General features: G+C 38.9%; 1 protein-coding gene across 2 annotated transcripts in view; it reads right to left on the bottom strand.

Annotated features, from left to right (window-relative positions):
* BMPER (BMP binding endothelial regulator) overlaps positions 1-25,420 on the bottom strand; it is a 253,459-nt gene that overhangs the window by 166,614 nt on the left and 61,425 nt on the right. For both annotated transcript variants that reach the window (XM_042921845.1, XM_042921840.1), the window contains exon 6: positions 22,009-22,091. In XM_042921845.1, coding sequence (XP_042777779.1) covers positions 22,009-22,091 — 83 coding nt within the window. The remainder of the gene's footprint in view (positions 1-22,008; positions 22,092-25,420) is intronic.

The following is a 25,420-nucleotide window of genomic DNA, read 5'->3' as shown; positions in this document are numbered from 1 at the left end:
GACATTAATCAAATCCACATGAAGGTATGAAGGTCACCATCAAAAGTAACTACACAGATAAATATAAGACAGTATGAATGTATATTTTTGTATATTTGTCTCTCACTCCTTTTATTCCTATAAGATTTAAAAGAAGCCATAGAAAACAATACTAATAAATTGTGTCAATAGCTTATAACTTATATAGGTGTAATTTGTATGACAGTAATAATAGAAAGGAAAAGGAAAATAGAGATATATTGGAACAAAGCTTTTATATACTATTGAAATTAAGTTGGTATTAATTTGAACTAGATATTTTAAAATTGAGATATTAATTATAATCCCCAGGCAAACCATTAAGAAAATGACTCTCTCTCACTCTTTTTCTCTCTATATATAATATTTATTATTAAAATATTATATATAATATATGATATATAAATGAAATATATATATAATTTAAAAATATGTATAATATATATAATAGCAGACTGAATATAGACTAAATAGTAGACTAAAACATATCTACTTAATTAAAAAAAGTAGCAATGGTGGAATTTAGAAACAAACACAAAAAGACACATTGAAAACAAATATTAAAAACAAGCAGATATAAGTTCTCTTATTAGAAGTTACATTAAATGTAAATGGACTATGACTCTGCCAATCAAAAGGCAGGGATTGGCAGAATGGATTCATAAAAAAGAGAGAAAAAAAGCATGATCCAACTATGCCCTATCTACCAGAGGCAATTTTTAGATTCAAAGACACAAATAGGTATAAGAGAAAAAGGCCGAAAAACATGTCCTTTGCAGCCAGTAACCAAAAAGAACAGAAGGGACTATATTAATAGACAAAAATTACTTTAAGATAAAAATTGTTACTAGAGATAATGGCCATTTTATAATGATAAGAAAGAACTTTATTAGGAATACATAACAATTACAAACATATATGCAGCTAACAAGAGGCTCAAAACACATGAAGCAAAAACTAAAAGAATTGAAAGATAAAATAGATCAATAAATAAAAATTGGAGACTTCAATACCTCACTTTCAATAATGGGTAAAACAACTAAGCAAATCAAGAAGGAAATAGAAGACTTGAACAACACTAGACCTAGAAGATACATACAGAACACACCAAAACAGCAGAATATATACTCTTCTCAAATATGCATGGAACTTTATCCAGGATACAACGTGTGTTAGGCCATAAAACAAGTCTCAATAGATTTAAAGAGATTGAAATCATAAAAAATATGTCCCCTAATCACAATGGAGTAAAATTAAAAATAAGTAACAGAAGGAAAATGTTGAAAATTTTAAAGTATATGGAACTTAACACACTCCTAACACCAAAAAGTCAAAGAAGAAACAAGAAAAATTAGAAAATACTTTGAGGTGAATGCAAATAAAAACACAACATACTAATCCTTAAGAGATGCAATTAAAATAGTACTTGGAGAAAAATATATTCCTATAAACACATACATTTAAAAAGATGAATGATCTTAAATCAATAACTTAACACTCCACCTTAAGAAATTGGAAAAAGAAGAAAAATTAAATTCAAAGTAATAAAAAGAAAGGAAATAATAAAGAGTTCAATGGAAATAAATAAAACAGAGAATAATCGAGCTCAACGAAACCAAAAGTAGGTTCTTTATAAAGCTCAATAAAATTGACAAACTAAATAGAGAAAATGAACAGGAAAAAAAAAGAAAGAATAGTCAAGTTACTAAAACCAAGAATGAAAGTTCATCACTACTGACCTTTCAAAGTAAAAAGGACTATAAGAGCATAATATGAACAAATGTATGCCAACAACCTAGATGTTCTATAATGAAATGGTCAAATTTCTAGTCATACACAAACTACTGAATCTGACTTTCAAAGATAAAACAAATCTGAATGGATCTATAACAAGTAAAGACATTGAACTAATAATCAAAAAACTTCCCATGAAGAAAAGACCAGGCCCAGATAGCTTCAGTGTTGAATTCTACCAAATGTTTGAAGAGAAATTAACACAAATCCTTTACAAAATTTTCAAAGACATAGGAGGGAATACTTCCCAATTCATTCTATAAAGCTATTATTATCCTGATCAAAAAACAAAAACATCATCACAAGAAAACTATAAACCAATATCCTTTATAAATATAGACACAAAAATCAACAAAATACTAGCAAATTGAACCCAACAATATATGAAAAATATTATACACCATGACCAAGTAAGATTTATTCTAGAAATGCAAGGTTAGTTTAACATATGAAAATTATGGAGCCCCTGGGTGGCTCAGTCAGTTAAGCCTCCAACTTCGGCTAAAGGCATGGTCTCACAGCTTGTGGGTTCAAGCCCCACAGTGGGCTCTGTGCTGACAGCTCAGAGCCTGGAGCCTGCTTTGGATTCTGTGTCTCCCTCTCTCTCTGCCCCTTCACTGCTTATGCTCTGTCTCTCTCTCTCTCTTCAAAAATAAACATTAAAATTTTTTTTAACATATGAAAATTAATCAATATAATACACCATTTTTATACAGCAAAGAACAGAAACCATGTGATCATCTCAATAAATGCATAAGATACATTTGAACAAAATCCAACACCTATTTATATTAAAAAAACTCAATGAACTAGAAATAGAGAGGAATTTCCTCAACCTGATAAAGGCATCTACAAAAACACCTACAGCTAACATCATATGAACAGTGAAATGGGTTAGCTGATAAAACAAAACAAAAACAAAAACAAAAACTTTACAACCACTTCCAGTTCTTTCTCCAACATTTAATTTTGAAAATTTTTAATTTTTTAATGTTTATTTACTTTTGTTTTTATTCTTTAATGTTTGTATTTATTTTTGAGACAGAGAGAGACAGAGCATGAGCAGGGGAGGGGCAGAGAGAGGGAGACACAGAATCCAAAGCAGGCTCCAGGCCCCGAGCTGTCAGCACAGAGCCTGATGCGGGGCTCGAACTCACAAACCACGAGATCATGACCTAATACAAAGTCAGATGCTTAACTGACTAAGCCACCCAGGCACCCTAATTTTGAAAAATTTTAAACTGTCAGAGAAGTTGCAAGAATAATGCAATAAACATCCATATGCCCTTCATCTAGAAATATCAGTTTTTAATATTTTGCAATACTTTTAGGGAAAGAGAGGGGGAGAGAGAGTTTTTTCTGAACTGTTTAAAATCATTTGTAAACATCCTACCCTTAATTAAGCATGTACTTCCTAAGGCTAGGAACACTTTCCTTTTTCCTTTATAACTACAATGTAACTGTCACATTCAACTAATCAATCAGTACTATCATCTAAAATACAGTCTATGTTCGAATCTTCCCAATTTTGCTAATAATTTCTATTGAGTATTTTCTTCAATCCAGGAGCTATAGTCCATGATCACATGTTGCTCTTAGTTGTCACGTCACTTTCCTCTAGTTTATCTTAGGACAGTTGCACAAATTTTTATTTTCCTTTACAACACACATTTTTTAAGAATCTGGGCCAGTACTGAATTTGGATTTGTCTGATTGTTTCCTCCTAGTAAGATTCTGGTTAAACATTTCTTGCTGGAGTACTACATATTTAATGTTTCAACCATTACTTAAGATGGCAGGTTTGTTTCTTTAGAATGATGGTGCTATTTCTCCATTTTTGTGCAAGCATTTTTTGTGGGCAAGATATCAAAAGAATGTTTACCCCAAATTCAGCTGCATCAGCAACTTCTCAAAAAGTAACAGAATAGCAAGCTCTAAAATGACCATAACTCAAAGGGTCAGTTTACAGTTCATAAAGGGATAAGCAATATGAAATCCATACACTTACCTGCATTACATTCATTCTTTAGTCTAGATACATCTCTGGATATTTCTTAATTATCAGCTCCTTTTTTTCACTGAACAGACAAGTGTCTATTAGTTGCAAACAGGCAGAGTTTGGGGTCTAATACACTAATACACTAGTGAGGCAATGGTGAGCCCTTTCTTGACCCCATTATTTAAAATCACTATCTACCCTACCCCAACAGCTTTCTCCACCTTCTCTGCTTTGCTTTTCTCCTTAGTACTTTTCATTCTTTGGAATACATACATTTAATTTTTTCTCCTGGTTGCTGCTTACCTTCCCCACTGGAATGTAAGCCTCATGAGAGTGGACATTTTTATCTTTCTAGTTAATGGTTGTATTCCCAGCATTAGAACAGTCAGGCTCTCAGTTCTAGTGGGTCCAAAGCAAAAACTGTTATTATGCGAATTAGTGAATGAATGAATGAATGAATGAATGGTTTTACTTCGGGCACTAAAATATGTCAAAGTCATAAAAGCATTAGGAAGTTGGGATATTTGAGCCACAGTACCCCTTTTCAAATAGAATTTGATCAAGCTGTCTTTAAACCCATCTCTTCTCTCATCAAACTGGTCAACATGTGAGTTTTTTCATAATTCATAGGTTTGTTACAGAAAAGAATTACAAATGGGTCATTTAGTAGATCAGAAAAAATGACCACAATTATAATCAACTTGTGACAGACAAATACAAAACTTTGAAGATACTGGGCACAAAGCTCTGGATATGATACCCTCCACCAGAGAGTTTGGGATGGTCTCCAACTCACAACCATGGTTACCTTTGAAATTCTGAGGAAGTTGGGGAAACCAAAGAGGTATTTAGAAGGAGAAAATAGAAAGTTAGAAAATAGAAAATGGAAAAAAGAAAAAAAGTTAGAAAATAGAAAATAGAAAAAAGAAAAAAAGGGATTGGAGAATAAAATGAGTTGAAGGAAAGGCTCTTCTCAAGAAAGGAGAAACTGATTTCAGAAAAATATTCTTTCTCTGAATGAATTCAAAAGTTCTTGTCAAACTATATATTTTGTAAACACTCAAATGGTATAAACCAGTAAGTACAGCAAAGCCTTTTGCACATTAAAAATTTGCAAGTACAAGAATTGTTACATAATAAAAATAAAGTTCTAGAACAAACCTTCCCATATTTGATGCTTTTTTACAGGGGGATGACATACCTTTATAAAGTCTGAGGTTGTTGGTTTTATTTTCGTTCATTCATTCTTCCTTCCTTCCTTCCTTCCTTCCTTCCTTCCTTCCTTCCTTCCTTAGGTTGTTGCTTTTAATCCAAAACTATCTTACCAAGCTTTAAACTAGCCACAGGACCTTAACTTAGAATTTTAAATTCTCGTTCACCAAATGGCATGTTCTCAGCACATGAAACCCACTGTGTTCCCAGTGCCCAGGAGGGTAAAGGGAAGTCAAAATTGGATTCATTGCCTAGAAACTTCAATCTTGAGTTTTGACTCTGAGACTGTTGACAAAGTTTTGCTTTCCTCTCTCGGAACATGTAAGAGAATGGTAAGAGGCCGCTCCACTACTAGAAAGAATAATTTAGTGTGAAATATATTTATGGCCATTGCCAATTTTATGTTCTGGGACTGCGAGCAGACAGGGAGAGAGGAAAGAGATGCTGAGAGCTCCTTGCTAACTTCATACTACAAGGCACAAAATCCTGAGAGCCTCTCGGACAGGGAGACTTCTCTCCTGCTGAGGCCTTCAAAACTTCAGCTTCTTGGAGAAAAAACAAGTAAGACAAAGGAAAGTTTTTCTGGCTTCTAAATTATACTGGCCTTTCCTCTCTGAAGAGCCAGGCCGCCGCTGTGCCAGATGCGGGCGTCTGGCAGGATCTCTGCAGCCAGAGGATCACATCACACTGTTTGGCTACACAAGCCCATGGTTAGTGCTGCTCCCCACACAGATCCAGCCAACAACAACAGCCCTTCTTACCATTCAGCCTTGACCCTATGCACATGCTCATGACATTCTCAAGGACTGTGCTGAAACTGAATGGGAGAGATTTGTTTGAAGATTTGTAAAGATAGAGGAGGTAATCCAACCTGACCCCATTAAATATTCAAGTTGAGAGTTCCTAAATTTTGAGAATTCCTAAGTATCTACTTCCAAAGAAGGAAAAGCATTTGAGAACTCTGCTTAAATTTGAATTTGAGTCTGTTCTGACATTCCAACAAGTTACCATTTAAAATTGAGCAGTGTCTGTGTTTGAGGGCACTAACCAGACTCTCACTGAGGTCTAGCTGACCTGGGCAACATCATAAAAATCTGTTAGTGGGCCTTCCAAACCAGAAAAAAGCCAATGCATAGATGATTTGATTGTGTTTTCCAAATTAAGAAAATTAAGCTATTTATCTTGGGCAGGGTGGTATTCAGAACTTTCAAATTTTAATCAACTGTTGGTAAATACTATGATTAGAATTCTTCATTCTTAGAAATGCCAAAGCCTTGGTATTGTTCATCCATTTATCCATTCAGCAAATATCTGTTGAGTGCCTACTATGTGCTAAGCTCTGTTGTAACTAGTAAGAATATATCAATGAACAAAACAGTGTCCCTGCCCTAACAGGGCTTATATTCTACCAGGGCAGGGGTCAAAAAGAGAGAGAGAGAGAGAGAGAGAGAGAGAGAGAGAGAGAGAGAATAACAGAGAAAAAAAAAAACCAAGGATATCAATGGCAATTAAAAAGCTATGGGAAAAAAATAAACAAGGTCAATTTGATAAGAAGGGTCAAATGGCAGAGGGAGTTGGTAGCAAAGTAGGGTCACCATTTGGATACCAATGGAGGATTCAGAGCAGAGGGAGGCAAACCCTTAGAAATGATTATTCTAGCGGATAACTAACTTCCATTTTATTTCGTCCTGATTTCTTAGCACAATGTCAACCTGGCAGACCAGAAACAGAATATCATGTGATGGGATTAGGCAGGAGGGAAGGTCCTGTTGAGTGTGAATGCGGGACCTTCTTGTGCACCTTCCATCATTGTTTAGACCTGTGCTCTCCAACATGGTAGCCACTCATCACAAGACTACTGATTACTTGAAATGTGGCTAGTCTGCAAGAAGAAGGGCTTTAGGTATGAAATACACCCCAGAAGTTGAAAATGTAGTATGAAAAAAGAAAAAAAAGAATGTAAAATATTCCATTAATATTTTTAGAATGCTTATGTATTGAAATGATAATATTTGGGATACAAGGGGTTAAAAACAGTATATTATTACATTTATGTCACCTGTTTCTCTCTGACTTCTTTCAACGTGGCTACTAGAAAACCAAAAATTGCAAATGTGGCTCACTCTCTATTTCCACTGGATAGAGCAGGGTTGGAATGTTGCTAGAACAGTGCTTAGACTTTCCCACGGTGTTAAGAAGATTCAGCAGCTCTTTAAATGAAGAGAAAAAAATGACTCAGACTGAAGAATACTGTCTCCTTCTGAGAAAAGAAAGGTACTGGTGCTTCAAGGCAGAGAGGCAGCATGTTCATGCCACCTTGTGTAGGAAGGACAATAATCTGACACCAAGAAGCTATCTGGTAGGTTTCTTCTCTGAACACCAATCCGGGAAACTCTGGTTTAAAATATTTAGCTATGATATGCAAACAAAAATCTAAATTCAAACAGGCTGCCACTGAAAGGACTATGACTAAAAATTATTCAGTCCTGCAGGAAAGGAAGGCATCTACTAAGTGCTGTTAGTAGGCAGGACACTATGTATCATCCCATGAAATCCTGAGACAGCCATCTGGGACATCTTTTATTTAAAAAAAAAAAAAAAAGATACGGGTTGGGGTGTTTGGGGCTCCAAAGCCCTAAATTTTCTTTGAAATCTTTGATTTTATTTCCTTAACAAGAAGCAAGAGAACCTTATCTTTTCCATTGTGCATAAAACTCTTCCTACATGGAATAGCTTTGTAGGTCCTGTTTGCTATGGCAACCATGTTTAGATGGAGGAAGAAGACATAAGGTTTCTGGCTATTTTTTGCCAAGAAATGGCCCCCTATTTTATGAATGAAGAAAGTGGGGCTCAGAAGTATATTCATTTGCTGAAAGAACAGAGCTAAATTAACCCCGCCCCACTAATTCCAAAGACTATGTCCTCCCACCAGGGCACACGGGCCAGATCCCAGGTGGAATATACCAAATTCACCTGTCATCTATCACGTGACTCTATTAATATTATGGTCATAGCTACTGCACCCTGTGGAAAACTCAAGCCTCTTCTGTACCAACATTTGGACAACACCTGGGATGAGGAAGCAACACTTAACATCTGCACAACTCTCCAGAAACAAACACAGCTGAAAAGGCCAGGTGACTCTCCTTAGAGAACCTCAACGCTCTTCCAGAAAATCCTCAACCCCATACCATTTGGTTTTATACTAATGTGGAAACATGTCGAGGCACTGAAATGCCTTTCCATCTCTGAGCGATGAATCTAGGGTTGTAAAATAAGCTACAACCTACACATTCAGCAACATAATGATAGAACCCAGCAACTGGAGTTCTATTCGTGGCTCTCACTCCCCACCTGTTGTACTGTCTTACCTTTGCGTTAGGGGGAAAAAGAAAAGCTTCCTCTACTTCTAATCATTGTTCTGCAAACAAAACCCACAAATACATTTCATGAGCAAAGACCTTCACAAGATCCAAAATGGATGAGATCCTCTTGCTCCTCATTCTAGATATGTTAGAGGCACCAGACATGTCTTGATATTTTAGAAAAGCTTTATGATTAAGAGCCAAAAATCTTTTTAGTTTTTTAATATAAGTTGTGGTATAGCTACAATAGGTAGACTTTTTGCATCTTTGAACATAATTTATAATAATATTAACTATTTTAGGGGCACCTGAGTGGCTCAGTTGGTTAAGCATCCGACTTCAACTCAGGTCATGATCTCACGGTTCATGGGTTCGAGGCCCATGTCAGGCTCTGTGCTGACAGCTCAGAGCCTTGAAGCCTGCTTCAGATTCTGTGTCTCCTTCTCTCTCTAACCCTCCCCGACTCATGCTCTCTCTCTCTCAAAAATAAACAATAAACATTAAGAAGTTGAAAAATAAAAATAATTGTATTAACTACTGATTTAATTGTGCATTTGTCAAAATTCATGGAATATGTATAAAAAGAGAACAAGTTTCACTATGAATAAATTAAAAATTAATGCATTAATTTTTTAAAAAAAGTAAATTCTAAAATGTAATGATGACCTATTATTATATTAGAAAAAATAATTCTATTAGCTGGTATTTAGAGTCCATCAAATAACTTACTTCCTTGGAAATTTAAGAGCTTTTTCTGAGTTGGGAAATTATAGAACTGAAAAGGTTCTAATAAGCCCTTCCCGCCAGAAGCAGGACAGGACCCCAGTTCTCCTCAGCCTGGCCAGTGACCTTTTGCCCACCACAATGCCCCCTAAGGGATACAGAACACATCTGCATGCTCTAAAACTATCCAGAACAATGTAGTAGCAAAGGAAAAACTTTTAAAAATACCAAAAACTTCACTGCACTTTTCCTAGTGCTTAGTCAAATGCTTTTACTTACTGATAGAAACTTAGAGTAAACATCCAGTTTGGTTATAAATGAAATCTTGCTTCAACATATGAAAATTTTTGCATTGGAAAAAATCCTTACAGCCTGATGTTTTTCTGGCATGTGTTCTGTTCTTTCAGTTAGCGGCCTTAGTTATTAAAGACAGCTGTGTCCATTGCTTATGAATATTATGGATGCTGAAAACCTAATAACAAAACCAAAAATTCTCAAGAGTCCCCTCCCTCTACTTTTCTTGAACTTGAAGCTGAAAAGAAACACATTTCCCACCAATGTCAAGAACTCTCACTCCTGTCATCTACCAATCACATTCATAAACTCAGATTGGTATGGGAAAAGAACCCTAAAGTCAACACAGCCCTACAACCAAAATGTGAAAGTATATTAAAGCTTGTTTTGTCAGATTAAAGCATGAAAAAAAGTAAGATGTGTATCAATATGAATGATGTGGTGAGAGTAATTCTTCATACTCATTTTGAAATTAAAAAGTAACTTTTCTATTATTGAATTTTTGTTCTTAAAACATGACCAAAGTATACTCCTTTGTAAGGAATAACTGCTTTTACTGATGTTTTGATTACATTACAAATTTATCTTTAATCAGACCGAAAATGAAACAGGTATGTTTTTTCCCCTCACTAAAGAGAATGTCATGGACAAACTATGGCCTTTGTTTTTGTTCATTATGAGTAGCAGTTTTTTGTGTGTGTTTAACTCCAGCAATATTCAGAGGTTTAAAAAGTCCCCACATAGGACATCTGGAATAGAATACTGTTAATCATGATCAGATTGTCTGATGCTGATGTGTATCATAGGGAACAGAAGAGGCCCTAGAACAAAACAGCAGTGCACAGAACTGTGCGATAGATAATATTTGACACTGGATATAACTTGGGTTGTTTATACATTTCATGGTGCTCCTTGTACAGAAGGTTCATCCAGATCCTGGAGGCCTGTCCCCTTTCCAAATAGCAAAATCTGCTTGATATTTCAAGCTGGACCTTCTAAACCACACTAAGTATTTAGGTGGGTTTACAAGGGATGATTCACTGCACTGACTCAGTGTAGGCTCAGGGATGAGCTTTAGAAGACAATGTTGGATGTGTTCAGGGGAAATATTCTTCTGCGTGGCTCCCTGCGATCCCAACACATTGCTGCTTACATTAAACAAGTGGTATCATTTAAAATTCCACTCAAAGGGAATGGTGGTAATTGAAGCCATTCACAGGACCACAAAAGCACTGCCACCCTCCAAATTGAACATTTGAATGACATTTAAAAGGTGCCAAAATGTGTAATCAATTCATTCAAAAGATAATTCCTGAATATCTCATGTGTACAGAACTCTGGGATGGTTATTCAAGGAGAGACCAAGATGGCAATGAAAGTGAGCTACACTACTTTATTAAAACAGGCTATCGTGCTGAGATACTGATGAGAATCAAAGCACAGCAGCTTAAGGATGTCTGGAAATGACAGGGAGAATGGAAGCAGAAGGGAAAGGAAAAGGGAAGGAAGAGCACAGGGAGGGGAGGGGGAGCCATAAAGCAGAAACAAGGAGCAGACCCATAGTACTAATTTTTTAAAAAATTAAGTTTTCGTGGTAATAACAAAAAAACAAAACAAAACAAAAGATCAAAACATCTGGAAATATTCTAAAGTATCACAACACGGATGTTTTATTCTATTTTGTTGACAAAATGGAGTATTTCTTTCTACTTTTATTAATAGATGTTTCCTTTCCCTTCCTCCCACACCACAGAGAGATACTTTCTGACACTTGCCCTCCCATGAGGCTGAGGCATCACCCTCACCCCTCCCTCTGAACACTGCCACTTGGAAGTCTCCTTGTCAGTTTTTGGAATGCCTGGGTGGCTCAGTCAGTTAAGTGTCTGACTCTTGATTTCAGCTCAGGTCGTGATCTCAGGGTCATGAGATCAAGCCCCACGTTGGACTTCACACCGGGCATGCAGCCTGCTTGGGATTCTCTCCCTCTCTCTCTCCCTCTCTCTCTGCACCTGCCCTCCTCTCTCTCTCTCTCTCTCTCTCTCTCTCTTTCTGTCTCTGTCTCTCTGTCTCTCTGTCTCTCTCTCAAAATAAATAAACTTAAAAATTAAAATAGAATAAAATAAAATACTTTAGATTGGATTCTCTTCCCTCTACAGATTTATCATAAACCCTTCAAGTCACTATGCTCAATGAAAGAAAAAAGTGAATATGTAGCTTATTGCCTTCAAGATTGAAACAAAGTCCCAAGTAGGAAGGTAGAAGGCTCTATATTGTATAACTCATTTCCAAGAGCATGGATACTCCAATCAGAAAGTGTAAGACCAGGCATTTAGTCAAATATTTACTGTTTCCTACATTCAAGACACTGCACTCAAAGGTGTAAGGCACGTTATGCTTGTCCACAAGAAACAAAATCTAAACCACAGAATGAGGGAAGGTAGGAAAGAATGGAAACAAGAGTCCCAGTGGAATAACAGCCTGAGAAGGGATCAGGAGGGATCTTTCACACTCTGAGCCACGAGACAAAGAGAAACCTGTGGGGAGACAGAGAGACTGCAGAGCTGTGGGTTAGGAAAGAGGCATTGTAGAAACTCAAAGAATAGCTTCACTTTAGCCTAGGAACAGGTACAGAAGATCACTGTCTCAAAATGAAGGGGTCAGAGGTGGAAAGAGAGGAGCTTAAACAAAGAAAAGTCTCAGATTAATTACATTTGAGAGGTAACAATGTAGACTCACATTTTGTTAATATATTTGGATCAAGATCGGAAGAGAAAAGATTGGAAGAACACACAGGATTTTTGGCAAGCTCTGCCAGTATCCAACATGCAACATACACACTAAGGTACAACTATACACACAGCATTTTTGTCTGTGCTTTTAAAAACACACCTTTTGCATAACAAGGAGGAGATGAATATCCTTCATACTTACATACATACATTCAATAGAACTTTAAGCACTCGGTACAAAAATGAGAAATAAAAACACAAGTTACAGAAAAAAATACAACAGACTTTGACATATGAATAATATTCAGTTTCAGAAGTAAAATGTCAATGAAAACAAGGTTTACAAATGAAAAAACACTCTTGGTGCAAGACACCTATGTGTTGAAGATTGAGGTGGAAATTAGGGCATCACTTACATGAGTTATTTTAGCAACACACACACACACACACACACACGCACACACACACAGAAGTGTTCGTATCCTTGACCCGTTAATTATACTTCTATGAATTTAGCCTAAGAAAACAATCAGAGAAACAAAGAAAGATTAGTTTTCAAAGATGTTTGTTGCTTACTCATAACCGTGAAAACTGAGAACAGCATTAGTTTTTTAATACCAAAAAAAATGACTAAATAATTCATAGTATACTGATAGAATATTATGTAGCTATTAAAAATATTTTTCAATTTTTGGTGACTTTTTAATGAGATGGAGATATGTTCACAATATAATGATAAATGAAAATAACCAAGATACAAGACTGCATATAGAATGTGATCCTATCTAGCTTTATAACTATATGTAAATATGGAGAAAAAAGGTTGGAAGGAAATGTATCAAATCCTATGAACAGTGATTATCTTTGAATTGTACAGTTGTTTCTATCTGTCTTGTCAGATAGAATCCCACCTGGAATTTTTATAATTATATAATTATATATAATATTATATTCTATACAAATTATATAATTTATATAGTTGGTACATATTATCATATAATATCATCTTATACTTTGTACACGAAAAATGCTGCAGGGTGGTTCAATTTGGGATGCATTTTTAATATACCCAAGTCAATAGATTATAATTGTCTGGAGATAAAAATGAAATCTTCTTCATCTTTGAGTGCTCAGTGCCTAATATACTAACACATAGCAGACAACCATCGTTAAATTAATAATGGTTGGCTGGCTGTAGAGATAAATGATGGATGAAAAGATGGAAGGAGGAATGGCTAAACAGGTGGGAAATTCTTCAGCATTTAGTAAAATCAATATCCTTCCTGGATTTTTAGGAGATAAAGGGGGCTCATCATTGTGACAGAACTTAAAGAGTATAAAAGGGAGAGGGGAAAAATTGACGGAATGATCTTTGCAAGGATACAATGGGATAAGATTTAACCAATCGAGCTCATTTTCTTACCAAACTCTACTCAAATATGTAAATGCATCTGCTTTTAGATGGATAGGAGAAAAGCAACTGCTCAAAAGCAATCATACAATTGCCCCTTCATTCTACCGAGAGGACAAATATCCACTCACAGAACCACTGAAACTCATGTCCAGGGGAACCCAACTCCTCTGTATTATCTCTAAAGAAGGCTCTCCCAATTGCTGCTTCAACTCTGTTGGTGACTACTGCAAGGGATAGATAGGCCCCATCAGATAAACATTTATTTCTATCTCTTCAGAAGCAGAGGCAGTGAGACTGGCTCTGTCCCAGCAACTATCACATGTTCTTTGTGTATTCATAATTTCTTGGCGAGGAAACACACTATAGATCACAGTGTCTCTGTTCTCCAACTGATGTGAGGGTAACAGATATGTGTTCTTCATCCACTCTGGCATCATGGTGACATATACTTAGGCTGAATGCCCAAGGCTGAAATCTGGTATGAGTTTAAACTTTCTTAGACTTGTGAACTTCTGAGAGAGAAGTGTAATTCACACTTTTATTGTGTTTGTACCTCTTGCACCAAAATTGCACCAAAAATGCTCACCTCACCATTATTTCTCTCTCAAAATGTCTGGTTGCTCTTCACTCCATAGATTCAAATGGCATTTCCCACTTCCAAATGCCTATAATCAGACATAATATCTCAAAATTACACTGATTGGTCAGGGGGAGGGAGGGTAGATGAGAGAGAAATGACATGTGGCTTTATAATCAAGCAGTTCAAGATTTCAATTCTTATTAGCTCTTTGATCTTAGGCAAGCTTTTAAACTCAGAATCTCAGTTTCTTCACCAAAAAAAAAAAAAAATGGGGCTAATACCTCCCTGGATTGCAAGACAATTTTGAAAATTAATGTGAAATCATTACATGTATCTGGCACAGGATACACACAGTAAAAGTAGCTTTTACTATCAATAATGCTCCTGTAAATAAATCATTTGCTATCTCTTTTCAAAGTATGTGTTTTCCTATAAATGTTCAACTGTCATCTAGAAAACCTGTCATGTTATGTAGAAAAATAACTTTATAGGCTGCTTCAGTTATAAATTATATAAAGAAATAAGCATAAGGAAGCTTAGAAGCCACAAAAAATAAAGACATATATAGGGACTAAAATCTAGGATTTGGACTGAAAACACATGAGGCAGGGCTAAAATAGGATTTCAAATATACAACAGTTATCCCCAGACTTTTTAACATCAAAAAAAGTAAGCTTCCTGTTGATGTCAGGAACTCCTTAAAAGTACTCAACTAGTAATACAGATAACTCAACGAGGCTCATGAACTCTTTAAGATCCCCCTTGGAGCCCTGGCCTCGCTGTTCCCACCAATTCTAGACTAGTATATCATATGAGTCTATCAGTATACCACTCCAAATCAAGACCTTACAGTGAAAAACCCACCTTAAACTAGATCCTGCCACCCAAAGCTCATAAATATCTCACCTTTGCCTTCTTCCTTCTAAAACATTATTTTAAACCTCTGTCAAGGTAATGACCAATAAACACAGTAAGCAAAAAACTTGGCTTTGCCTTACAAACAGGTTACTTTGGTGGCATTTTCAAGAAGCAAGAATTCGACACCCCCATGACAACAGTTGTACATTTATGGATTCTATCTAAAGAGAATGGCATTACAATAGACTTTCCAATAGAAGTCTTAGCGGACAGATTACAACTGCTCCGATTCATTCTAACATAAAACACCAGGATTCAGAACCTCATGATCTAGCCAAAAATAAGTACAGCACCAGCTACTTCTCTAAGCAAGTTGGAGGCCCCTCCTAGTGGTCAAGTGCTATCCACATCTTAAAGAAAAGACTCTTTTTTTCAACTGACTATTCAAAACCAGGAACTTTTTGTCCTCAGGGTGCTGGTACATACACAATGCAAAACAGAACATTCCAACAATTATACCAACACTTCAGACTACTTTTGAAAACTATTCTGAAGGTTTGGGGCCCACACTATTTAGATAAACTGCCCACATTAATCCAATTCACTCGATAATTGCTCAATTCTCCAATTTATTGCCCAGATGTAGCCAAATTTCTCCCTGTGGATAAGGAAGATATAATGACAGCCTGTGTCTAAAATGTGCCAAATTGCACATATTACAACAAGTAAGGGAGAGGCCCTGTGAGAAGTTTCAGGCACGGAGGGTCCCAAGTCCCCATGCAGGAGGAACAGCCGTGTGGATGGGAATATGTAACTTGGATTGCCGTGGCATCACGTGACCACAGAAATAATGAGATGTCTCAATGCTTCCTATTGTAGGGAAGTGCAATCCAAAGCCGAACACACTGGAACAGGGAGAGGTCAGACATGTCTCCCAGGGCAAGGTCAACTCTAAAAGTTGCGAATCATGCTCTCTTTTCAAAGCTCTGCCACAGCAAGTGGTCCTGACAGTTGGCAAGTGCTTCCTGCGGTTGCATCTTCCTGCTGCCATGAGTAGTAGGAATCTTTGAGGCTTAAAGTGCACGTTCCAGAGAAGACCTCTCCAGGGAAGTCATCTGCATTCCATACAAAGCAATTTATTATAAGTGCTACAGCAGCTGAACATAAATCCATCTTCCTTTCTGAGCTCATCTACTGTGATGTGCATCTCTCTATTCCCTGCTGAACTTGCAAAGACTAAACGTGCAGGGGGAAACTAAATTAGCAGAGTGGAGAGAGAGGCAATGGGGAAAGAAAGGAAAATCAAACTCAGCAGTCATTTGTTCATAAATTCAGCAATTACTATGTATGCCCATTACATATCAAGCACTAAGGATACAAACCATTTTTCCCTCATGGAGTCAAATACAATCGTCACAAACAAACAAATCTAATTATAAATCATTTTAAATGTTTGGGAAGTAAAGTATGGGCTGCCCTAAAAGGTTTAGCAACATGACCTGATCTCATCTTGAGAATCAGACCGAGTTTCCCTAAAAAGGAAATGTTTGGGCTTCCGAGTGCGGGATAAGTGGGTATTAGCTAAGCATGGGGGGTGATAAGGAGAAGAAAGGAGAGAAAAGGCAGCCCAGGTAAAGGCTATGAGATATTAGACCATGCTCCTCAAACTTTATTTGGCAAGTAAATCCTCCAGGGAGCTTATTAAACTCCAGATTTCAATTCAGTAGGTCTGGGGTAGGGCCTGGGCTTCTGCATTTTTAACAAGCTGTCAGGTAAGACCAACACTGCTGGTTGGGTCCACGCTTTGAGTCATGAGGATCCTGAAGATCTGCCCAGGGGCCAGAGCAGACAGAATGTGGGAGGGCCACAGATGAGGCCAGAGAGCTTGGGGAGAGGTCGGGCCAAGCCAGGCTGTGCAGAACATCTTAAGGAATTTGGTCTAAGAGGAACGGGAACCATGAAGATCTCCATTTTCTTTGTTCTCTCCAAATAACCTTCTTAGGAGTTTCACTTTCCCTGGGAGACAGCACTTTGCAATATCTAAAGTGTAAGTGAGAGCAAAGGTGTTTATGGACTTCATGGCTTCTAAGAGCCAATAAAGTACAGCTCCTTCATCACAGACAGCCCATTAACAACCCATGTTTATTAGTAAAAATCCTCTGAACTTAATACGCCTTTGTCAGCAAAAGTAATTGATCTTGGCCAGTTAATTTGGCTCGTTTTGCAGACTGAGGACTTGCCACTCTTTTAAGAGTATCCTACAACTCTGTGGGCTTTACTCCCTTCGGTAAGGAATTTCCAAGAACGCTGAGCCCATAGGGTTCTTAAAATAGTTTACTAAAAAAGAACACAAACATCTCTCATTGGCACCTTGGTCTTTAGTCTTACAAGTCTGAAGACATTGGGTTTTACAGAAATGTCTGTGCCAACTGCCACCATCCTGTTCCCTGAAAACTTGACCAAACAAAGGCAAACGGAACTGCATGCTGTCCAGTTAGGCAGGTAGTAAAAAATTCAAACTTAAACAAAAAAGAAACAGATGCATGCTTTAACCAATGCTCGGTATACTTTATAAACAATTCTGTGCTTGGTATACTTTAACCAATGCTTGGTATACTTTATAAACAATTCTTTGCTTCTGTGTTAGGAAAGAATCCTCCTCTTTCCATTTTAAAAGGAGCATAGGACCTGTTCACACTGAACACGTGCCATAGGGAATGCACTCCAGTATGACTCAGACAACTCTATAGAACAGCCAGAAGCACTCCAGTTTTCACCCCCCTGATTAGTACTAGGGCTCTGGAGAAGTAATTCTCTTGGCTCTCTTATTTATGTAATGGGTACATGGGGGTTATACAGTTTAACAAGGGATAGTAAAGCGCTGCATTTTTCTGTGAGTCACGATGATATTCACACCTAAAAATGTTAGATGCTCTGCTTCTGGAATGAGTAAGAGCAAGAGGTTGTGAAATCCTCCCCAGATATCGTCACGCATTAGCATGCTCTCAACTGTCTGGAATGCTGTATATACTGGAATGCCTGCCCTACATCGAGGATGTAAAATCATGCGCAAGGTATCTGTTTCATTATCTAAGGAATCCATCTCAATAAGATGAAATGTCTTTTCTGGTGGTCTGCCCCTGTCACCACATCACAAAAACACGGGTAGACCATTTTCACAAATTCGGAGAGTGAAACAAAAAAGGACCGAATGTAAAATGTAAGCCACATGGCACCACTTGGCTTATGTGATATCTCCTTGAGAGCGAGGAGCACCTCGGAGAGTTGGTAAGTCATCCGTCAGAGACGGAGTACACACGGGGGATGCCTCACACGTGCATGACTCTGTATGGGGTGCTCCCAGGCAGGCAGAACTCTAATGAGAACGGGATATCTACCTACAATAGATTCTCCTAGGCAAGAAGGCGCGGGTCAGCTCTGAAGGGCAGAATTGTCACTGGAAGAGAAGCGATTACTGGGTTTCAGTGTCCTACGTCATAAGACAGCAATAGAAAAGAAGAATACTAGTGACACTGAACACTCACAGTGCTCAGTGGCGAGGTTAGAAAGACATGCAGAAGCTACAACCTGCTACCTGGAAGTGTGTGTGTGTGTGTGTGGGTGTGTGTGTGTGTGTGCATGTGTGTGGGTGCGTGTGTGTGTATGTGTATGCACGCACATGTGAGAGAAGGAGGAAGGGAAAGACGGCAGGTGAGCTAGCCAGTGAGAGCCGTGAGCCTTAGGAACACAAATGAGAAAACTGCGGTTGCTACCATCTGGGGAATGAAGTGGTCACCGAGTTAGTTGCAGTGGGGTGGTGATAACCGACTTTGAAAGCTCAAGCACTCACCAGGTGAAGAAGGAAAAGAAAGGAGTTCCAGACCAGGCCAGCAGCATGAGCAAAGGAAAACACTGATGGTCCAGTGTTCTAAAGACATGTGCATGCATATATACATATGGGTATATGCATGTGTATGCACATATATACATACATATTCAGAGACATGAAAATATTAATGCATAGTTCATGTGTGTACATGTGCCATATACATATACAAATATGCCGTAGCTGACTATGTTGCTGCCCCACCTCCATCCTCTCACCCTTACCACATGAGTGTGCATGCCAGACTCCCAACGGCCAGCACCTGCGCTTCTTCCTCTCATTGCTAGAGGCCACTTTGTCACCTGAGTGGCAGGCTCATATTGGTACCCAATCAAGACCCCTCTGGAGTAGAAGGGAGTTGCTGTAAACATATCTCATGTTCTTCACCTCTCAGCAGGAAATTCTGAGGCATGAATCTCATACTGGCTTCCAAAATTTGCCCGGCAGGAGTGCACTCTGGTCGGGTACAAGGATACTTGCTTGGTTGGGTACAAGGATACTTGCTTGGTGACACCCCCTCGCCAGGGTGCCTCCCCTCCCTCCCCAGAGTCATCACTACACTCCTCTGCCAGTGTCCTCTCTAAGGAAATGACTTACATGTAAATCCTTATCTCAGGGCCTGTTTCTGGGGAATCCAAACTTGGACATGTAAATGTGTGTGTTTGCATTTATATTTATAAGCATGTTTACATAGATTTGTATAGTTATGTGGATATATACACTTGTAGATATAGACGTACACACATACAAATATATATGCACACAGATACCACATACATACCCCTGGGCCAGTCTGTACATTTGCAATGTTACTTCTAAAGCAAACATCTGTAGTCATCACTTTCAAGAACAGGGCCATTTGCTGCCAAGACATTATCTTTTTTTTTTCTTTTAGGGTACTACATCAAAAGGCAGCAAAGTGAAAGAATATTAAAAATGAGGTTATTTTAATAACAAGCTACAAAAAGACAAAGCTTACACCTCAAATTTTTGTGTCCACAAAAAGAAAAACTGCCCTCAGGGCCCTCCTCATATCCAAGCCTTCATACAAATGTCCAATCCCCAAGCAAGAGCTCCCTCCTCTCTTCTACTTATCTTATTAGCTTAAAAACTGACATTAGGAACATAAGAAAAAGCCATTCACTGCCCCTCATGTGTTAAGGGTGGCAACACAGAGAGCTAGAAAGAATACAGGATTAGGAAATTAGGAAATTAAAATACAGGAATAGAGAAAAGATACAGAATATATGTCTGGAGAAGACTCACTAGCAGGAAAGCTTTGGCAAGTAACATCTCTGGATTTTTATTTCTTCAACTGAAAATGGAAGCAGGACTTCCAGGCGCCTGAACTTGGCTCTCAGGTATGTTTTGTTCAGCATGCTTGTGTTTACAAACACAAGAGATCTGAATGCCTTGAGCACATTTGAGTTTGTGACCCCTGTACATATAATTCCTAAACTCATTCGCAGTTCCCAACATTGGATAACTTTGTGTGATTGTCACCAGTAAAACCGCAGCAGCCTTCCATCCTCCTGCCACCTGCTGAACTTCCTCTCCAAGGAGGCTTAGCTGCCTAACCTTGGCCCACCTTTATGGAAAAGACAATTCATACAGATGCAGATTTAAAATTTCCTACTGAAATGTGTCTTGTTTTTCTTCAATTTACCCAAAAGAATGAGACTAAATTTAAAAAAAAATTATCAGAAAACTTTACCAACATGGAAGAAATAAAATTAAGACATGGGCAGCAGTTAATGGCTTATTTACATAAAAATAACATAAAACTATTTAAACATAATTAGCAAGAGGAGAAAAACATGGCAGTTGAGTCTGAATATGCAAACTTCTGTTTATCAGGAAATTACTTTTGTATTTTTGTATATTATTATAGTATTATGGGTATTATATACCTCATATTACATACTTTTTATATACTCTTCTCTCTGCCTCCCTTCCTTTCTTTCCTTCTTTTCCCCCATACAAAAACCATCACTCCTGGTCATGTTTACCTTAATATGGACTGTCTAGGTTGTGTGTGCATGTCTGATGTAGGGAGAGGGAAAGACTTTAGAAAAGACATGCAGAGAAATGGCAAATGCTAAGACTATGATTTATGATGGTTCACATTTGATTCTACTTTGGTGAAATTAGGATACTGAAGTTCTCTATGTATGTTTTTTTTTAATATTCTGATATGCATACTATATGTTCTTCATTATAAAAGATTAAAAGTTTTAAAAATATATGGTTGTGCTAACTCCCTACTGTAAATAACCTGGAGCACTGCATAAGACTAGATTCCCCATCGTCACCATTACCATCATCACCACCAATGATCTTACTCCAAATTTAAAATACATTTATTAAAAAGATCCCTTTAAAATTATAGCATACGCCAAGTTTCTTCTTTCATTCCTAAGCACTCTGAAGCTATCCTCAGTATATGAATTCAAGTCAAAAATTCTTAGAAAGGCAAGTCTATGGCTTTGTCCCTACTCTGCTCTGAATCCACAGTTTAGTGGCCATTTCCTCCAATCCATCCCACCCCCTGCCAGTGAAAATGACCAAGCCTCAGATTAGGTTCTCTCACCCCACAGAATACACTGAAGCAAGCTGCACTTATCCCCATCTGCTTCCCATCTGACTACATTGAATAACTCTACAGCTGCCTCAGCCAGAAGCTTCTCTGCCCCAAAGAAGAGAGAACCCAAATCTTCCCAAAGAAGAAGGCAGTGGAGGGAAACCAGCCTCCCTCCCTCAGTCTTCATTCAAACCAGTGATTCTCAACCAGGTGTGATCTTCCTCTCCAGGAGACAATGTGACAACATCTGAAGACATTTCTGGTTATCATAACTGAGGGGTGTAAGTGCTATTGGCACCTAATGCGTCATAACCAGGGATGATGCTAAACACACTACGATGTACAAGACAGTCCATACCACAAAGAATTACCCACCCCAGAATTGCAAGAGTGCCAAGATTGAGAAACCTGCCCTAGAGCAGCAGACTTTTTCCTTGGGTCCACATCTGGAGGGAGAGGAGGAAAGACTGTAAAGAAACTCAAGGCTGTTCTTGGTGGATCTCACCCACAATGAACCAGAAGGGACACCCTTAGAACATCCAGGGCAGTACTTACAACACAGGAACACCTGGTACATTTGTTTCCTTCTGGCTGAAATTCCTCCCCTTCTCGGTACTGCACACCCTCAAACACACAACCTAGAAAGCAAAGAAAAGTTTAGAATTAGGGCATGAGCCTTTGCTCAGCTTGACACGATGCTTCTGTCCACTGCTCATCCATCTCCCTCATCTAGCTCCCACCTCCACCTCCACCTCTACCTGGCAGAGTATCCTCTTTAACCAGGGGACAAGATCGCTTCATAGTTTAAAAAAAAAAAAAAAAAAGTACAAAAGAGTGACAGGAGTCCAGAAACCTGAAGATGCTAGAAAGCGAATAAGATGATGGAAGCCAGGTCAGCCCAAGGGGGAGCACTGGATAGTGGCGAGCCCTACAAGTCTAAGGAACTCCCCATGACCACCCTGACCACAGCCAGGGGAACTAAACCCCAGAGGGGCTGGAAGAGGCAAACAGGAGAAGGCCAAGTGAGAGAAGTCCACAATGAGCCACACCCAGCAAATGACACAAATGACATGACCACTTGGTGAGTATCCAGGGAATATCCAGCCTCTGTCAGGCTCTTTGTATCCCTGATCTCATTCCATCTTCACAGTGAGTCTACAAAGTGGGGACTCTTGTAATTATCTCCATGGATGAGGGAAATATGGCTGAGAGAGAGGAAGTAATTCCCCCAGTAGGCAGGTGGCAGCGCTGATATTCAAACTCAGCTCTGACCTACCAGTTGCACCACACACAGGTTCGGGCACCAGGGCAGGAAGGGGAAAAGGCAGGGCAGGAGATGCCACACAGTTTTTCAGACCTACCCTATGTGATATTAAAAAGGCTTAGCCACTAAGTTTGGCTAAAACTAGGATGAAAAGCCCAGGAGGTGTCTCCAATTAAGAATGATCCTCAGGACACTGCTGTATTCTTTTTTTTTTTTTTTTTTTTTTAATGTTTATTCATTTTTGAAAGAGAAAGAGAGAGCAGGGGAGGAACAGAGAGAGAGGGAGACACAGAACCCGAAGCAGGCTCCAGGCTCTGAACTGTCAGCACAGAGCCAGACGCGGGGCTTGAACCCATGAACCATGGGATCATCATGACTTGAGCTGAAGTCAGATGCTTAACTGACTGAGCCACCCAGGTACCCAGGACACTGCCGTATTCTTAAGAAATCCCACAAACGACTTGAAACACAGGCTGACCAGTAACCCCTGTGCCAAACAGGCCATGAGAAGACTGTCAGCTTATGGCTGACACTTTCCTCAGGACTGTCTTCACAAGATGCTTTGCCAGAATAGCTGAGGTCACTTTCCACATGGTAGACAGTGTCGGAATGAACACAGTAGTGCCAATAATCAGCAAAGGGGGCTCTTGTGAGAGACTGACTCATGGCCCTGAGAGTATTTAAAGGCCTGCCACCTGAAGTCATCGACAGAACTCACCAAACTCTTGAAGCAGTTGGTTCTTGATAAAAGGAAACAAGTATTACCCATAACCACCTAATCTGGCTACAGGACCTATTCATTTTAAATCTAGATATGGAGCCCTTTGTTCAACTGAAAGACATGAAAACAAATGCTACTGAGTCTGAAGCTAAATCACTGAGGGAAACTGTGGTTTTAAAGTCTATTTGATACCCACACCCAGAGCTAGCACACAACCACCTCTTTGCTGTTCCTGCTGATGCAGAAAGACTCAGTAAACTTGGGTCCCTCCCAGAGGCTGTATCTCAGCATTGTTAATGATGGCAGGTGCCCAGTTGTCTCCTTTCAAAGCACGCTTCCAACAAAGGGTCTTCAATTCTTTCATGTGTTTGCACACTGGTTTTGTCACAGATTGCCAGACAGATCAACCATAACAATCTACATTTGACAACTTAAATAAAGGAATTTTAAATGAAAATTCTATGTAAACTGTTCCCATCACAACCCACCATCACTGAGTAAAGAGTCAGACAAAAGGAAAGAACCGACAACAAGAATGTCCTGAAATCTGTTTCAGGAAGAAGCCGACCGCAGACTGTACGTGTTTGTCATTATGCAGAATACCATTCTGTGATCAATGACAGATGTCAGTCCTTCTGAATTACCAAGGAGAATACCCCATGGCTTTCCTTGACTGTCCCTACCTAGACTTGGCTGAGTCCTCCCTCCCAAGACAAATGATAATACAGTCTGTATGTGGCCTCTTCTGAGTCTTCTGATTTACATCCCACAGGTTGGCCTTTGAAATTAAAGACAGAGAACAGAGTTGATTCTTGACCCCATCACCAAAGGCACACAGCCTGCCGAGGTGTCAGGGGGCCAGCGTGTGGCCCTGGCAAGCTAGCTTTTAAAGATTTGTCTCCCAGGGCATCTGGAACCAAGCAGAACAATTATTACGGTGTGCGTTTGGGGCGGAGGGGAGAAGTAGGCAGTGTAGTATAGTGGCCAAGAAAGAAAAGGGACCAGGCCCCAACTCTAACTCACAGGCCTTGGAGAGGTCCTTATTCTCACTAGATCTAATTTCTTCTTGTGCGAACTGCGGACATAACTCATCCCTCCCTGGACGGTCAGGAGGGCTTAGCACTGCAGTATGTGGAGGCACAGAGTTCAGGCTTTCCTTCTAGGGAACTCAACCAAAAGCCAAGCGAAAGAAGCAGTTGCTCAAATATGATAACTTCAACTGCTGGAATAAACTCACTCAGCTCTTTGTATACCCACATTTTCAAAGGCAGCCTAAAAACATGACGATCTCGTAACTGAGGAGGAATGTTACATACACTGAGTTGATTCTGTACCAATAAAGCAGCAGTCTCTTCAACACAACTGAATTCATATTTAAGAGCTACAATAAATTTTAAATCTACATGGCATATAAAATTTGCTCTGTTACCAGTCTTAAGCTTGCCGGTGTATAGGAATTATCTGGGAGGCCTGGATTCCGCCCTCAGAGATGCTGATGGAACTGGTCTGAAATGCAGCCAGGGCATCAAGATTTATTTTTTAAAGCTTCCAAGGTGATGTTAATGTGCAGTCTAGAGAACTACTGATCTAACTTAATAAGGCCCCTTTAGGCATTTAAGGGTATGGTTACATAATACAAAGCATCTAATGCATTCAGAGGCAAAAGGAACACAAGCTAACTGTTTGATAGATACAAAATGATTGGATTATGGAAAGAAATCTTTTACTTTCCACCAATTTTTGGCCTTCTTGTAAGCTCATCCAAGAATACAAGCTCCACAGAAATCCCAATGTGAAAAGGAAATCTGGCTCAAAAAAAGACTGTCCAGGGAACTCAGGAAGGTTAGAGGTAGTGGAGAGCAGCTGTCTTTACTGTCATTCAAAGATGAGAAAAAACTGGATTCTCTGATAGGGACTCAGGTCCAGGCTGATCTCAGACTGTATTTGGGTGGGGGAGGGGAAGCAGCTGCCCGCAGAGGGAG

This window comes from Panthera leo, chromosome A2, assembly GCF_018350215.1.
Source record: "Panthera leo isolate Ple1 chromosome A2, P.leo_Ple1_pat1.1, whole genome shotgun sequence".
Lineage (NCBI taxonomy): Eukaryota > Metazoa > Chordata > Mammalia > Carnivora > Felidae > Panthera > Panthera leo.
This window is presented reverse-complemented; position numbering and strand designations above follow the sequence as displayed.